The sequence below is a fragment of the Cynocephalus volans genome, chromosome 4 (assembly GCF_027409185.1).
Source record: "Cynocephalus volans isolate mCynVol1 chromosome 4, mCynVol1.pri, whole genome shotgun sequence".
Lineage (NCBI taxonomy): Eukaryota > Metazoa > Chordata > Mammalia > Dermoptera > Cynocephalidae > Cynocephalus > Cynocephalus volans.
The window spans coordinates 86,763,465-86,782,061 of record NC_084463.1 but is presented as its reverse complement, the minus strand read 5'-3'; the positions used below and the strand labels follow the sequence as shown (position 1 = coordinate 86,782,061).

Here is an 18,597-nt window from a genome sequence, read left to right as displayed (position 1 = left end):
ATATATGAAAACACTAACACATGATAGTCATTCCATGTTTGGGATCTATTATTATTTCCCATGTTCTAAGTCCTTGTCAGAAGATAAGAAGACTATTAATAAGCCAATCACTCTTTCTTTACCTGTAAATTGAATAAAATTTAAGAAAAAAAAACTTCATAGGTTATCAGAATAAATCATCTGGGAAAGTTAGTTTTATTGCTGTGTAAGTGTTTTTTCCCTCACAATATCTCACAAACTACTGAAGCCATATGTTATAAGTAACCCATGTGACAAAGTGGAGATGCTGAAGTAAAGAATGGTCAAGTGACTATACATGGCATGAAAGGAAAAGGCTTCATCACACCCTTTCAGAAGGCAGAGTCAAGCTTACACCCACTCCTCCTGCCCCACCTTTTCCTTCATAGTGGGTGCTTGCTCCCTAGCCATGCCTAGCAATCCAAAATTGTTCCACACCACAGCTGGCTAGAAAGCCTGGGAGCAATTAGTAACTAAGTTACAGTGCCAAACATGCTACTGAAACAAGGAAGGCTGGGAACAGTTTGGCTTGTTAGATAAAATTAGTTTATGACAAAGCTTCAGATTTTCACACTTCTATGTCATGTAGGAAATCTTAAACCCTAGATTTGCAGTACAGACCAAGCTCTCATAAATCTGTCACACTGGTCTAGTCTGTAAAGAAAGACTGTGACATTTAGGTCCTGAAGAAAAACACTCCCACATTATTTAGCATTTTTGTGTTCTTACTAGGATATATGGCCATATTTGAATTCAAGTTTGAATAAGTTTAAATTAATATATATTTATCTGGCGTCCATGTAGACAGAACGATGACACCTGCTATAAAAGACATCAGAGAAATTTTTCATCCCTGCTATGGTTTAAATGTTTGTCCCCTCCAAAACTTATGTTGAATTTGGTTGTCCTTGTTGTGATGTTAGGAGGTGTGACTTTGGGAAGTGATAGGGCCATGAGTGATTTGGCCTCATAGGTGGACTTAATGCCATTTTCAAAGGGCAAGTTCAGCTCCCTTTTGCTTCCTTGCCCTTCTACCATGTGAAGACAAAATATTCCTCCCCTTGGGAGGATGCAATGTTAAAGACGCCATCATGGAATATAAACTGCCAAACCAGCCAGCATATTGCTATTGGAATTCCCAGCCTCCAGAACTAGGAGCCAATAAATTTCTGTTTATAAATTACACGGTCTGTGGTATTCTGTTATAGCAGCACAAAATCATCTAAGACAATCCCTCACTTCAAGAAGCCTCCACTCTCACTAATAATAACTACAATCTATGTAACACCTTACCCCATTAGAATCTTTATTACCTGACTTTTAACAATTCAAATACCGGATTTGAACTACCATACCTTTTAGTTTATATGGCCAAAGTATTTGGTGGCATTAAGTAAACACGTAACATTATATTAGATGTTAAAAAAGTAAAGATGCCTCAGTACATCTCTAAGAGTTTCTTCTGATCAAAATATTACAGAATTTGTAACACAAATAAACCTAAGAAGTTAATGAGGGAAATAAAGATACTAATTATCTGGTAGAAGTACTATTAAAAATACTGTTTGGATTATTCTGTCAGTATAGTATTTTTGATGAATAATTTAATACAACATGAAACAAACTGTGATAATTACTGACAAATAAGAAAATCAGATATATTAAACCAAATGTATTTAGTAGGAAGATTGACAGGAAACTTAAAACTCCTTGATAATTAGTGTTTTGTTCCTAAGATTCTGATATAGTTCGTAGGCAGGTCACATACATAATTAAAGCAAATATTTAGATAAATTTTTAGAATAATTTTCTAGTCTTCTATAACAAGTACTCTGACATTAAAATTACACATGTTAAAATTTAAGCATTTCATTCATTGATTTTTTAAAGCTTTCCAAACACCAGAATGCAGCGTCCTAGATTAGGCCAGATATGTTTCTAATGAGATCTTACAAAAGTCATTGTGGTGGTGCATGGTAAGGTTGATGGATGCAGGAATTTCTTCTAGCTTCCTAAATGGCTTGTATCAAGGAGCCCCTACATCTCTTACTAGTTTCCTAAAAAATCTTCCTTGCTGATTAATCACAGTAAGGTGGTTAGCTGGGTAGTAGATACTAATGAATACTTTCTATCTGGGGGATAATAAAAGAGGAGTAGGGAAGCAACAAAGGAGACAACAAAAGCCATATATGTTATATTCTATGACAATTTTTTTCTCATTAAATTGTTATTTATAATTTAGTATTCTCATTAACTTATTTTTGTTCTTTCTTAAAGTAAGACATTGCCTTCTTTAAAAATTCTAAAACAGACACCAATAAGGACAGAGAAAGCATAAAATTTACTATAAAATTCAGCAACCAGAATTCATAATTTTTCCATATAATATAACTACAGTGAGGGCAAGTTTGAGGCTTTTTACTGTTTTTGATCAGCTGACCTTATTTATTTCTGGAATGGCAAAATTTGCATATTTGACCTTATTCCTAATTCTTCAGAAAATTCCGTGTCCAATAGAAGTGTCTTCAGAATGATTGGCCTTCAGAAGAGTGCCCAAATAATTTTTCCTATACAATTTACTTTGTCTCTTTGACCCTATCAGTGGCCACAGAGCTTTGTCACATCACCAAAGTATCAACATCCATCCATCCTGGAGAAGTAGTTTCTCAAGCAAAAGGAGAAAAATAAGACATGAACATTCATAAGCCTGTGCAGTTGACATTTTTAGGGAGTACTTTGATGACTACGTTCTTTTACTTGATTCCTTTGTGCCTCCATTTCCACATCTGTTAAATGACTTTGCCTAATTCACAGACTTATCATAAGGCCTAAATGAAATAGGACCACAGTGCCTGAAAAATAGTAAGTACTCAGTATTAGCTATATTAATAAGATAACAATAACAGTAATCATATTTAAAGAACAACTCTTTAAAATATATATCTAAACTAAATATATATGTAAACTTATATATCTTAAGATGGTTATGTAATGTTTCCAAGCTAGAATAAAACTGAGAATCTTAGACCTAGATTATCTGACTCCAAATCATATGCTCTACGTCCTATCATATTTCATGTAGACTACAGAACACAGAAACAGAACTGCAAATAACATATTCTAATAATGTGGAAAAACACTATAAAGTATAAGGGAGAAAGAGAAAAGAATGATACATGTGTATTTGCATACGTAATCCCTGGAGGCAGTAGGACTAACCACGTTTTTAAAGATGAATAAAACATGGCTAGGAAGGAAAAAGTTACTTAATGGTGATGATTTAAAAGAATATTACAAGAGTTGCAATAAAAATTACGTGTACGGTTAAGAGTAGGACTTCTGAAGGAAGATTAAGGTGCAATTCTCCCTACAAATGAGTCTAACAAAGGTTTAATAACAACCTCATTCTGAACGTATGAACACTTTGTATACTTAAACCTTCACAATTCTATTTACAGGACAAGGACATTATTTTGAAAGCAACTTGGAAAGGGTTAACCATCGGGAGGGGGAAGTGCAATGCCTTGCTTATTAAGCAAACTAGTATTTATTTATTTATTTATTTATTTATTTATATTTTTATTTTTATTTTTTTCATTTTGTCTTTTTGTGACCAGCCGCACCGCTCTCAGCCAGTGAGCGCACCGGCCAGCCTTATACAGGATCCGAACCCGCGGCGGGAGCACTGCTGCACTCCCAGCGCCGCACTCCCCCGAGGGCGCCACAGGGTCGCCCGCAAACTCGTATTTAGATAAGTGTTTTTATATTATCTGAACATTTTATGACAGCAATTACTTTTGTAAAATATTTACAATCTTGCCATTATAAAGTCTTAAAAATTGTTCATACACTTTCAAGTTGTACATAAATTTAATCTTCTTGTTTTCTACTAGTTCTATTTGCTGTTAATTTAGCTAAGAAATTTTCTTTTAAAAAAAACACAGGCAGACATCCAATGAAATAGTTCACTTATATACTTTTTAAAATTGTGAAAAATAGAATCTAAATGCTCCCAAATCAGTAATGCTGTGAAAAATAGAGATATTATAAAACCATGGGCAGTAATGTTCATAAAGAGCATGAATAACATGAGAAAAATCTCTTTACAATGCTAAGTAAAAAGAAAAAAAATTTAAACAAAATAAATCCAAAATTACTTTTAAAAATTGTTCATGAGAAAGATGAAAAGAAAAAGATACTGAAATTTTAAAAGTTTTATTTTGTTATAATATTAATAAATTTTTTAATTATCATTTTTTCTACAATATCTATAAATTACTTTTGCATTTGGAAACATATACGTGCTGTTTTTTCCTTTTACAGGTAACTGCAACAACCATATATACATATATGCTTTTAAATGTATCATTATACCTTTCATTATTTTCACTTAATACATACAATTTAAATTTTTTCAGACACTAGAAAGTTAGAAGGAGATTAATTCAAAGGTGTAAATGGATGGCCTAAGAAGTTACACTTGAAGTAATGACTAGGCCAAAATAATATATGACTAAATTAGTATTAACATTATTGACTGCCTACTGTGTACCACACATCACAAGTGTTTTAAATATATATAATACTCTAATTGGCACAGCCAGTATTTCATGTAGATCTTCCATTATTTTCATCATCTGTGACTCAGTTTTCTCATCTATAAAACTGAGATAAAAATAGTACTACCTCGCATGTTTGACGTGAGAATTAAATGAATTAATATATGTAAAGTCTCAGAAAAGTGCCTGAACACCTGATAAATTTCTTGTAATTGTTTTCTATCATCATCATCATCATTAACATCAGCATTACCAATCATTTTACAATTGATGAAGTTGAGATTTACAGAGGTTAAATAATTTGCACAAATTCTGGTGTATTTAACCACAGAGTCTATGCCCTTGGTCCCAATGATAAAAGAGTAAATTTTAAAAAATGATGAATAAATAAGTAAATATTTTAATTATGATAAACATTAGAATTGTTGTGAGAATGAGTGTTCTTAGAATAAAAATTATCTGGATATTTACCATGCTTTCCGATGAGTGTCCTGGCACCAGGAGCTTTGTTCTGTGCAAGTACTCCTACTCACCAGCTCTGTGATCTTAGACAAGTTGCATACATTTCCTAGGCCTGAGTTTTTCTTTCTTAAAAACGAGGAGGTTGAAAAAAGAATACAAAATAACAGCAGATAACATTTTTTGAACCTTTTTATGTGCCAAGTATTGTACTAAATTAATTATCACAACTGCCCTATGAGCAAAAATGTCATTATCTCTTTTCTGAAATATTGTTATTGAGGCTTAGATAACTTGCCATATGTTCACAGCAAATAGTGATGGACATGGATTTGAATTCAGTCAAATTCAGGTCTCTCTGAATTCGATGTCTGAGCTCTTTCTTGACAACTACTTAGTACTCCCACTATTAGAACTCTCAGTTCACTTCAGGATCTGACACTCTATCAATCTTGCTAATTACTGATGGGACATGTATATGATGTGTAAAGGGAATTCAACTTCTTCCCCCAGCCATTTCTGCCAATCAAAATCTCACTATTTTTATTGTGGAGACAACATTAATGAAGTATTTGATTAGCACCTAATTTTCAATATACTGTGCTCAGTATCTGTAAGAAAAGTTAAAAGCCTAGTCCAAGCATATAGATCTTGGCACACAGTGAATATACCTTTAATAATTAATTAATACATTAGGCAGCTTAGATTTACAAAGTGCATTAACTGATTATTCAATTGACCATCATAACAAAATATTTGTACATCCAGCTGTCATATTGCAAATGAGGATCTGTGTATTCAGAAAGGTTAAGTGAGTTGCCCAAGGTCATCCCAAAGTGGAATATGAAATATGGTCTCCAGAGTAATTCCAAGATTCTTTCCAATGACCTCAAAATCAAAATCTTTGATTTTCTAAAAGGATCAGAAATAGAGTTTGCCATACTCAAGTTCAAAAACTTCCACATGAGTTTCTGCTCTTTCTCAGGAATGGTTAAAATTTGTATCAGTTACTTACAATTAGAAATTGTGTACAGTGCATGAAACTCCACTCATGGCTGCTTTAGTGTTTCCTATATAAAAACTTGAGAGCCTATTTTTCTTCTTTGTGTTTCTAAATGAAAATTTTTCTTCCATTAAAATCACAAGTATTATACTCTCTTCAGCCTCTTTAAATTTTCTAATTGTATGCAATGATTTGCTATCTACCAACAGAGTAAAGGTAAAAGTAAAAGCATGTAACAGGTTTTGAGGCCAAGAGAAAAATTTTGTGCCAACAAACCCAAATTACTATTCTCTAAGGTCACAAAGTAACAAAGAAGGTGCATTCAAATAAGTAAAATCAACTGAGTATAGCCGTCAATTCTACCAATTACTGAAAAGAACTAAAAAAAAAAATTAGAGTTTGACTCAGAAAAGACTCAGGAAGAGGGAGAGAGCTGAGAATTTCAAGAAAGAGGCAAATACCAAGAAATATTTGAGACTATGAATAAATTCACGCAAAGAATGTTAAATTTGTACCGGGAAAAATATGGTATGGTTAAAAAGGATAAAAAGTGTTTATTTAGGTTTTTCCAGAGTTCCACATAGACTGATAGTTATCAGAGTTGTAAAATCCGTATAAAGGAATTATCTCAATTTTGGTTAACAAGACAAGATAGTGTCTTAAGTACTTGTGATTATGTATCTCATAGTTGATTGTCTAAATTTGTCTGCAATATCTCTTAGTGAGGGAGATTACAATCTTACTATTTTATTTTTAAAAAATACTATTAATGGCATCTAACTCAGACTTTCTATCTCAAATAGAACGGTATTTATCTTCATACTAGATGAAGGGCATTCAATTGTATAAACAAAAGGGAAAACTAGGCCACCTACGATGCTCTGTGAGACTCCAATTGCAAAATATGAATCACTAGGAAATATGGAATAACATTGTATTAAACCATGATGATACATTGAATTATTTTTTACTTCAATCATATTTATCCGTATTCTATTCATCTTAATCATGTGATATCCTGTTTCAAGAATCACATATATTACTTTTATTATTTGGTGAGGACTGGTAAGTGGATCATTTTTTCTTTTTTTTTTAAGGACATGCCCATTTATTTGTTCAAATAGCAAATGCATAAACTGAATAACAGAAGAATAACAAAATACTCTGTAAAAAGAAGGGCTTCATATTTTCTCAAGAACTGGAGATGTAAAACATTAAAATGTACATATTTCATTTTATAATCTTTACAGTTATTTGAAACAGCTCTCTAAAGTCTTCCAAAAGTATGCATCATGTCAAAATGATACCCGCACTCCCATGTTCATCGCAGCTCTGTTTACAATATGGAACCAACCTAAATGTCCATTGATGCATGATTGGATAAGGAAACTGTGGTATAAATACACCATGGCATACTACTCTGCCATTAAAAAGAATGAAATACTCCCATTTACAACAAGATGCATGAACCTGGAAAAACTTATGTTGAGTGAAATAAGCAAAGCACAGAGGGATAAATACCGCATTTGGTCATTCATATGTGGGAGCTAAGAAAGAAGGAAGGAAGGAAAGAAAGACCAGAGTAGTGCACTGGTCTTACAGAGGGAACATTCCTCGGGCTACAAAGCGGAGTGGCGGGGGAGGGAGGGAGGTTGGAGGATAATTGGGTGGGGGACTCGGGGTACAAAAGAAATTTCTAGTAATGGGTATGCCCCCAGTATGAATCTGGCCTTCACATCATGGGCACGAGGGGTGACAATTACCTTTTTATCTCTTGAATATTCATAGTAAAAAAAATTAATTTGACACTTTTTCTTAGTAAAGAAAAACCTTTATACTCTTCATAATTTTCCAAATTATACTTCATAAAAACTTCTTTTCTTCTATCTTCTTGCTTCATACATTCATCCTTTGTCATATAGGTATCTTTGTGAGTTTCTGCCTACACATCACCATACTCTTTCTATGAGAGTAAATTTTATATTATTGTGAAGCCATGGATTTGTATACATCTGAGAAAAGTCATGTGCTGGCTAGTGCTTCCATCTCACTTTTTTTCAAAGTGTCTACCACAGAGCTGAGCACATAGGGCTAGATACCTAATAAATATTTGTAAATTGGTGAATAAATTAATTTATGTGTTGTAGTCGCACATGGATCACAAGCTCCATTCGGTGTGCTTCCATATGCTATATAGTTGCATTGAGATATATTGTATTTTGTTAAACATTATATTTTGTGCAAAAATTGCTCATAAATCATCAGAAGTATTGCTGCCAGTTTTTAATTATTTTTATAACTTCAAAAACTTGGCAAATGAAAGTACCACCACCTCCCAAATACTTTTTCTTTTGCATTTCGTTAGTTATGAGAGGATTTACTGTTATCAATTGATATAAATACAAAGTTCTATAACTATATTGCCAGCTTGATTTTTCAACATACATTTTTTAATTAAAACTAGAGTTTTAACATGAAGTGTAATGAAAATTAATGCTTGTTTATATATTTTTATTTCCTCTGAACAAAAAATTAGAACCATTTATGCTCATAGAATTATGAGCAACATGTTTTATTTAACTTTTATATTTTCCCAGCTTCCCTAAAGTATTAAAAGCCATCATATAGCAATTCAATAATTCATTTTCCCTAAAAAATAAATGGCTCTCTACTCTGTTAAGGAGCGTCGAGGCTTGAAATTCTAACCCAAATCTGGTGAAAGTCAGATATGTGACATTTGAAAAGAGGTAATATATCCAAAGAAAGATGGAGATGGCTTGTGAATGAATTGCCAAAAATACAAATAGCTCTGTTTTTAGAGTCTTTGAAGAAAAGAATGAAGAAATATCTGTTTTACCCTGTTTATATTCTATCTACTTTTCCTTGTAGTCATGTATGGGATTGACTTTCTAATGATATTAATAATATACTAATAATAGCACCAAAATCTGTATCTTGATATCACTTCATACATTATAAAAGAACTTTTACAATTACCGAAAACACAGTAAACACTTGAGAAATAATAGTTATTGTCATTGTTACTATTTGAGCTATAACAATCTGCAAGTCAGCATCAATTTAGTTTTCGTACTAATGTAGCAATTAAATATAATATATATGTTTTATTTCCTAGGATACACATGATTTCTTTTTGATTTTATACTCAGGCCTGCAGCGTGCCTCTATCTGCTATAACAGCTTCTATTAACAAATTTTCTAAACACAGATTAGTAAAGGTCCATGAGCATATACAATCTGAAGTTTACAGAGAAGTTATATATCAATTCCTTGCACTTATTTTTTTTCAATACAAAAGTTTCTCATGCTTGTTGATAAAGGATAAAAATAATTCAGAAATTCTTAAAGTATAGCATTAACTTTACATCTTTAATCTGCTCTAGTTCTATACCCACATCCCTTACATACACACACACAACAAAGATAACCATGTTAACAAACTGACTCTGGAACTTTCCAGACCTTGCTCTTTTTGCTACATCATAATGCCTTTCAGCACACATCAGTGATTGGAGGCGGAAGGTGTGGCATTTGGTCATAACTGAGCCAAAGCACAAAGCACGTTATATGTGCAAACCTAACTTCCAAAGGAAAAACTGATAAAGAATCTGAAACTCACTACATATATTTGGTCACTTTCCTGACCAATTCTCCATCCATTTGGTGGTCAATTTTAACTGGACAAAGCCAACGTGATACATCATCTGCAGGTTTTTTTTTTCCTTCATAGCTAAGATGAGACAAGGTAAGTTCTTGGCAGGCAAATTTAGAAGGTTTTTATTGAATATTGCTATGTGTGAAGCTTGATGCTAGGTGCTTTGTATTTAGTTTTCACAACAATCTTATGGAGCAGGTATTATTATGTCAATTTGATAATGAGGGAATTAAATTGTGACTTGTCCAAAGTCCCCCAACTAGCAATGATATTAATCAGAGTTTGCTCTCAAACCTGGCTTGTTCATGCTGCTACTTAAAAGAGAATAATTCCAAAGGATCAAGGAACTTAGACGACTGAGATATCTTTGCAACAAACTGTGAATTTAAGGTTACAATTCCTCTGTAGCTTACTCATGTCATCAAATTACTTTTAACTTTAAAGTGCTCTCTCTTATCTAACCTCACTTTAGTTTACCAATGATATTTGGCCTGAGCTTCACATTCTCAAAAGACTCAAATTTAGACATTACTATATAGCAAATGAGATCGTACATATAGTCATTGGGACACTCAAAGAAAACTGAAAGACTTGTCACTTTATATCATAAAACTCGTGTCTTGTTATGCATCACACCACATGTGGTGCACCACTGTATCGTGTGTGTGTGTGCGTGTGTGTGCGTGTAAGAGAGAGAAAATCAATGTGTAAAATGTATACCTGGGCTGCAATCTCTCCTTTCAAAGTCCCCTAAAATGAACATATTTGACTATTACAACCCCTGCTAAAAAGTCTCCTCAATTCAACATTTGATTGAATTAATAAGTCTTTCTGGAGTATTTGCAAATGTGCCAAAATGAGATTTCATAACCCCCAACCCTGATGAAATCAAAGGATTGCCTTTCATACACAAGGCTATATCATTTAACAATATGTTCTCCTGCTCCTAAAAATGCATACCATATTGCTTTCTCCTATAATTGGCATCTGAAGGACAGAATGTGGAGTCTGCAATGAAGATGAGACTAGAACAACCAGGCACAGTCTGTACTTATCATCAGACTCACTAAAAGGTCTTCTGTGAGGTCAATTTGTTGCCACTCGCTTCCTCCTTAATTTGTTTTCCTTTTACTGTAATTAATCCATTCCATGGGAACAAGGAAGGGTGCTGCCTTCAAAACTGGATAAAAAGACACATGAAACAAGCTCAAAATATTTTCTCCGTGGGGAAACAAATGCTGGTTTTTGTTTCCTAGAGGAGGAAAAGGAAACAAAAGTAGATCATTCTATCTTCCTTGAAGCTACAAGCTACTGTAATATACAGAAAGGTTGTTTAGATTTGTTTCAAATGAGTTGGCTTTGGGTCCAACTAACTTTGACACTAATAGCTGCAGTATTATTGAGAAATCCCTTTCTCTCTTCAGAATATCTATTTCCCAACCTGTAAAATGGTTACTTTTTCAGACTGTGTTATGGAATAAATGAAGAACTAACAAATTTTTTAAAATACCAAGGTATATGTGGTTATGTTTTAACTCACGAACTTATAGATTCTCAGTCACATGACATTTTGTTTTCAATATTGAGAGTTATCAAAAAGAATAAATAGTCCAGCTCACTCCTCTTCCAAACTGAGATTTAATTTCATTTACCTACAACCCCCCAAATGGTTGTACACAAAGAGCAACAGGATTCACTACCTACTAAAATAGGCAATGCCCTTGTTGAATGATTCTGTTCATGAACAAAAATATATATTTTTAAATGGAACCATAATTTGTTACTGTGGCATTTGATTAATTAGCTCTCTTTGTAGTGATCCTGACTATATAAAGTCAGCCCAGCTTCTCTCTACCTGAATTTTACAAATATCAAAATATACCAAATACATTGTGAAGTGCAAAAATCTTGTAAATCAGCCCTAAAGTACAATAAGAATGGTTTTGTATATAAAACCCAGTCCAGTAATTATTTTCCTTAATAAAAATAAGATAGATCAAGAGGAAGAATGCAATAATGGAATCCAAGTGCAAGCATCTGACTATTTAAAGCATTCAGGCTTTAAAGGATCTATCAAATCTCTAGCCACAGGAATACAGGTGAGACATTTTAAATTTTCCTTTTTGCCCACAGAATTTATTCTATTTTATTTCACATTTATATCTCAAGAATATTAATGCATATTAATATATTTATTTTGTTTTGTTCCTGAAATTTAAACATGGTAGTAGTATCCCATTTGGGAGGAGGGAGTTATTATTTTAAAGTCAATGGGATAAATATGCTTATATTGGAATCCATCCTATTGCATTTATTATGCTCAACATAATGGGCAGCTGGGTAATGTTTATGGTTTCAGCTGGGCTCAATTATGTGCTTGCAATTAGGCATGGGTCAGGAAGACAATTGTGTCAATCTTCACTGAGTGCTTTCACATGGCTGACTTTAATAAGCCTTAGATGATCTCATCTGGAAAACCTGGGAGCTCTCATCCTTCAAATGGTGATGATAGGATTCCAAGACAGACTTAAGAAGTCTTCACTTCAACCAAGTTCTATTGGCCAAAGCAGTCACACGGCCAGAGAGTGGAAGAGAATTATTGTTATAAAGCCAAATAATGTGGATACAGGGGATCCATTAATAAAAGTCATCAGTGCAATCCATCTTTAGCCACACCCCTAAACAGGCAAGCATCATCAATCCTGTGCCAGAATGGGTTCATGTACCTCAGTTTGCGAAAGTACTGAGGCAAAGGACACTTTAATTTTCTTAGAGCAGAGAGAGTGCTGACAACTCACTCCATTAAAAGGAGTTAAATTTTTATTCTGAGTCATTGCATGTTCCTTTCCTTCACACAGTTAAAGAGCTGGTTTGGTCTGCCCTTTAAAAAGATGCTTTTTTTTTTTTTTTTTTTTTGCTTTTTTTGTTGTTGTTTTTGTTTGTTTGTTTGTTTGTTTTACATTGTTAATCTCTTTGCCTAGAAGTGCTGGGTACAATTTCTGTGTTATACAACAAGGCACAGTAAATATGAATTCAAGCAGCCTGCAAAAACCATAAATCAGAGGAAATAGCAAATATAAGAGATTAACATTGAAGCTGAAACCCAGATCTCCTTGTACTTTCTTCAGAAATTCTGGGTTAGCACACATTTTCTCCAAGGAACATCCTGTAGTATCTGCCAAGAGCGATGAGTGACACAGTACTGTCAGGTTTACGTATAAAATAAATGGGCAGTTGAGGGAATAAAGGGTTTTTTTTTTTGAAAACATGAGTAAGCCCACATCTTTTTATAGACCTTGATGGCATCCATGAAAACATTTGGAAATTTCCATGCTCTTCAAGAAAGAGGAATATCAACTGAGTAAAGGAGGGCATGATGATAAATTATAAGATACTGGAACTAATTGAACTAGAACTGGAAAGAATTACCCCAACCCAGCCAGAGAAAGAGGTGGAAGTAAAAAATGGCATTATCATTTGATGGAAGATCCCACAGAAGCTTTGTAAAGGGCCAAGAGAAAGAAAACCAGCCATCACCTTGAAGAGCTTCCACAGTATCCAACAAAGCTGTGTGTCATTTGACTCAAGCAATTTCTGATCCTGGAGGTGAGTTTTACCCATTGAAAATTCCTGCCATGCCACCCCTATGGTAAATTATAAGACAAGACAATGGGAAACCTCATTATCCACATACTTACTTGGGATCAAAGCAACATAATTATCTCTTGACATAACCACATAAAACAATAAGATAAAAATTATTCCTCCCAATCTTTGAATGTTCAATCATAAAGTTTCTCCCTTATTGAATCATGTGCTATCACCCAAATATTTTGCCTGAATTTGGCAATACAATTTCTATTGTCTTATTTTTTTTTGCCCACAAGTAGAATGTTTTCTTGTAACTGTTATATTGCAGTAGATAATTTATGCATGTAATACACAACTTCACATGTATGCATGTAAAAGTTATGATAAAAAGTAAGTATCTCTCATTCTATTATTTCTTAACTGCTTATATTTCCTCTCAGAAGGAGCAAACGTTATCAGTTTTATTCTTCTCTGAGAGCAATTCTATGAATACTTGATCAAATAATTTATCTAGAAACTTCTCTTAGACAAATAAAATACCATATGTACAGACCTGAACCTTGTTCTTTTCACTTATAAAACTATCTTGCAGATCATTATCATCTCATTAACTATAGGGTAACTCATGTATTTTAATAGCTAAATAATAATATATTGTGTGAATGCATCCTAATTTATTTTATTAGATTGCTAGGTTATTATGGGTGTGCATTTAGGTTAAAATAACAGTTCAAATTAGTAAAAGCCAATAGACATGATTATAAGATGCCCATGGAGCACAATCTTGGATTAGCATCTTCCATATAGTGAGCAAGCACTACTCTTCTAAAACTAGAAGTTGAGTCCCTAATTCAATTTATGATTTATTTGTGGCAAATAAAAAAAAAAACATTCCCTTATACTTGGCCTTTTTAGATCTATATGTATATATTTTTTAACTTTTTCACATCCTCCTTTTTTCTCATGCCCTTCACTGAAATCAATCCCTTCTGAATTTTCACCAATTGTCTGTATTCTTTCTGTTAAAATCCAGGTGTCAAATACATTTCATTCTCAAAAATTTCTATCATGGCCCCCATAACTACAGAGCAGGAGGTAATTTTTTCTTCTTCATCAATTTACTTTAGAGACATATTTGCAAATTTGTGTCATCTTGAAGTATGGTTATGCAAGTATTCCTGCATGTCCTTTGCCAGATTGCAAGCCCATTGAAGTTTGTGATATATAAAACATACGGATGCCTTTGACATGACTACCTGTATTCCCATGTTTATTGCAGCTCTGTTTACAATAGCCAAGATATGGAACCAACATAAATGTCCATCAATAGATGACTGGATAAGGAAACTGTGGTATATATACACTATGGAATACTACTCTGCCATAAAAAAGAATGAAATAGTCCCATTTTCAACAACATGGATGAACCTGGAGAAACTTATGTTGATTGAAATAAGCAAAGCACAAAGGGATAAATACTGCAAGTGCTCACTCATATGTGGGAGCTAAGAGAGAAAGGAAGGCATGAAAGAAAGACCACAGTAGTGCCGTGATCCAGCAGAGGGATGGAACATTCCTAGGGCTGTAAATTGGAGTGGAGGGGAGAGGGGGGATAGGAGGGAGGCTGAGGGGTAATTGGGAGTGGACAAAGGGTAAAAAAGTAATTTCTGGTAATGGATATGCCCCTAGGATGAATCTGGCCCTCACATCATGGGCAGGAGGGGAGACAATCAGCTTTGTATCTCATGAATATTCATAAGAAATAAAAAAAAAATCTTAGGGATGGCCTTCATAGGACTATCAGAGGACCTTATATTCACTTTGCTTAATAAATATGTGTTGCATAAATACATCTTCAGGTCATGATTCTATTGAATTCTATTAAATATAATAGTGTACTGAAACTAAAAATCAGAGCTACTGCTATAAGAGGTACTCCAGGCTCTAAAATTACTATTAGGTACATATTGAATGAATTACTTAATTTCTTAAAGCCTTTGTATCTTAAAATAGGAATAAAATATCTGGACCACCTATATCACTGTCCTGTTGTGAGAATCAAATGAAATAGTGATTGTACAAGTTAAATCTCAGCATTAGAAAAAAATTGAAAGAAAATTTCAAGGTCTCCTACTCCAAACACCTATATTGCTCAAAATCTCTATATGTCAATATCCCTATAAGTAAACTATCAATTTATACATGAAAATTTCCAGAGATATGAAGTCTTACTTCATACAGAAGCTCACTGTATATTTGTACAGCTGTAAATATTATTAATGAGTGGTCATAAAGTGAAATTCATAATATTATGCCACTTGATAATAAAAATTTTATTGTATCTCATCAGTGATTGCCTTTCAAACTCTGAAGTAGACTCACCCTGATCATTTCATTAATTTCCCCATAACCTAACCACCTATTTTACAGGGTTGAATTGTTTACACCACATTGACATGTTATTGCAAAATATTTTTAATTTCAACTAATCATCACAATAATTCAATGATTTATAAAAAGTGTTTTGTTCCTTGTTCAATATTCTATAGTGCTTAATATTTGCATTTTGTTGTCCTAGAAAGAGTGTTGCATGAGAAGTGAGTCTCACCACTCGGGTCACTTAAACTCTGTAGGCCAAGCCAAAACTATTCCAAACAACCTCAGTTGAGAACTAACAAATGAGGTATACTAAAGCATTTTAAAAACACGATAAATACCGATGGGCTAACTATTATGAACCGTTATAGATTGTTGGTCAGATTTTTCCTTCATCAATATGCTTTGAGCATAAAGAAGCAATACATTTCAGAGCAAACTAGTGTTAAATTATTAAAATTAATTTGTTCTTATCTTCATTTCACATTTGACTATGCATGCTATTGAAAAATAGTTGTTAAGATAAATTCCAGTTGTTCTCTATAACAACCTATCGAACTGGGCTATACTGGCAACTTCAGTCTCTCTCTCTTTTTTTTGGGGGGGGGGGCAGCTGGCCAAAACAGGAATGCAAACCTTTAATCTTCATGTTATAACACCACCTGCTAACCACCTGAGCTAATACCTTCAGTCCTATATGTATTTTATGTCTACCTCTATTTAACTATCAGAATCAATATGCAGTCGGAGCAATCCTAAAATGTTAAAAATCTGAGACATTCAGTGAAGATCTAGAAAACTTAAAACCCCTAGTACCAAATATCAAAATGCATCATTACAGCAGAGGAATATATAATGTAATATATAATTCGAAATTTTTTTCATTTCCCCAAATGATGGCAACACAAACCCTGATAATGCTTTAAATCTATGTCTTTCTAGATATCTGCCAACCTGTCCCTTCTTTTTTTTTTTTTTAACTTTATTATGTCGATATACATTGTGGCTGATTATTGCTCCCCATCACCAAAACCTCCCTCCCTCCCTCCCCCCCTCCCCCCTAACAATGTCCTTTCTGTTTGCTTGTCGTATCAACTTCAAGTAATTGTGGTTGTTATATCTTCTTCCCCCCTTTCCGGTTTTTTTTTTTTTGTGTGTGTGTGTGTGTGTGTGTGTGTGTGTGTGTGTGTGTGTGTGTGTGTGTGTGTGAATTATATATTAATTTTTAGCTCCCACCAATAAGTGAGAACATGTGGTATTTCTCTTTCTGTGCCTGACTCGTTTCACTTAATATAATTCTCTCAAGGTCCATCCATGTTGTTGCAAATGGCAGTATTTCATTCGTTTTTATAGCTGAGTAGTAGTCCATTGTGTAGATGTCCCTTCTTATAGTACTGGTTTAACTGGGGCAACTCAAAATATCCAAAACAATTAGAAATAGTTTAGCTTTCCAAAACCTGAAATTTCCACTGCAAAGCTGTTGAGTGCATAATAAGACATATTCAGTAGATATAAAGAAACTTACCTTCTGTGTGCACAGCTGACACATAAGTCCAGTTGTATCTCTTCACTATGTCCACCATGGCCCGTGCCTGCTGGGCATCTGAAGGCACAACCCTCATGAAGTACTTGAACAGAGTTTTGTCACTCAGATCCATGCTGGTTGCCGAGTAAGCAATCTGAGGTATGTTGAAAAGCTGGAGTAAGTTCTGGACCTGAATGGCCACAGAACTGGAGCCAGGCCCAATGACCCCAACTATAGGCTTCTTGGAGCGGAAAGAAGAGGAAGAACCATCCACACAGCGTACCAAGCCCTCTTCCTCTTCTGAAGAAATGAGGGAATCCCTTATGAACTCAATGCTTTGCTCTAGGGCCACAGCCGAATGCCAGCAGGAATCCCTTATCTCACAGCCCAGTGTGATGTTGGGCAAGAGTGTGGGGTCTGAATTGATCCTTTCCAGGGTGTGCAGCATGGCCTCCACTCTCTGAATGCCATACTGTTCACGGACCGCCCCACACTTCCTCTCATGTACTTTGTCCACGGTAGGCTGGTGGTGTACGGAAAAGAGAGCTCCAATAATGATGTCACCCGGCATGTGAGCCACCACCCTTCTCTCACTGGACTGTGCACTCCCACGGACATCTTCTTTCAAAAGCAGGACTGACAGGATCAACAGAAGGACCATTTTAGGAAAAGAGTTCAGGCTAATAGAGATAGCATGGTGGAGAAAATTTAGGAGAGTTCTGATAGATAGAATCAAACAGTGTCCTATGTTGAGTGGCAAACCAAGGAATTGGCCAGCAATTTAGATGTGTTCTCTAAAGGACCACCACATCCCCAGGTAACATTCAGTTAGATACATCCATGTGGTCATGATCTTCAAAACCTGAAAAAAAGAAATAACATGGGTCATTAACAACATAAGTGCACAAAGTTTGGGGAAGCTCTACTGGTTTATGACAACGGAGAAAAAGAGGGTTTTGATGAGGTATATAACAAAGAAAAAATACATAAATCTGTTATTTTTGCCTTGTTTGTAATTTGATGAAGCAGCTGATGTAGCTTCTTGACCCTGCTTTGCTGAGATTAATATTTTTCATTTGTTCATTTGAAGTACACAAAACCAAATCTTATGTGTGGCAGACAACAGTAAGAGAGAGCACCCAGAAGCAAAACTGTACCATGAACAGAAAACTTTAGGAAGTATAAACCACAAAATATTAAACATTGGTGTTCTCCAGCTGATAAAAGTGTGGCTAATTGTTGTTCTACTTTAACTTTCATTATGCTTTTTGTTTCTTCCCAAATTCTCAGCATTGAGAACGTATTAATTATGCAGTTACAAAACTAAAGTTATCTTTAAAATAACACCTATATGACCTCTCTCCAAATGCAATATAAAGCAAGTTAAATA

The 18,597-nt window shown here is 34.3% G+C and overlaps 1 protein-coding gene across 3 annotated transcripts in view; it reads right to left on the bottom strand.

Moving 5' to 3' along the window:
- GRM5 (glutamate metabotropic receptor 5) overlaps nt 1-17,868 on the bottom strand; it is a 496,288-nt gene extending 478,420 nt beyond the window's left edge. For all 3 annotated transcript variants that reach the window (XM_063095387.1, XM_063095388.1, XM_063095389.1), the window contains exon 1: nt 17,208-17,868. In XM_063095387.1, the coding sequence (XP_062951457.1) occupies nt 17,208-17,868 (661 nt within the window). The remainder of the gene's footprint in view (nt 1-17,207) is intronic.
- Nucleotides 17,869-18,597: the final 729 nt, after the last annotated feature.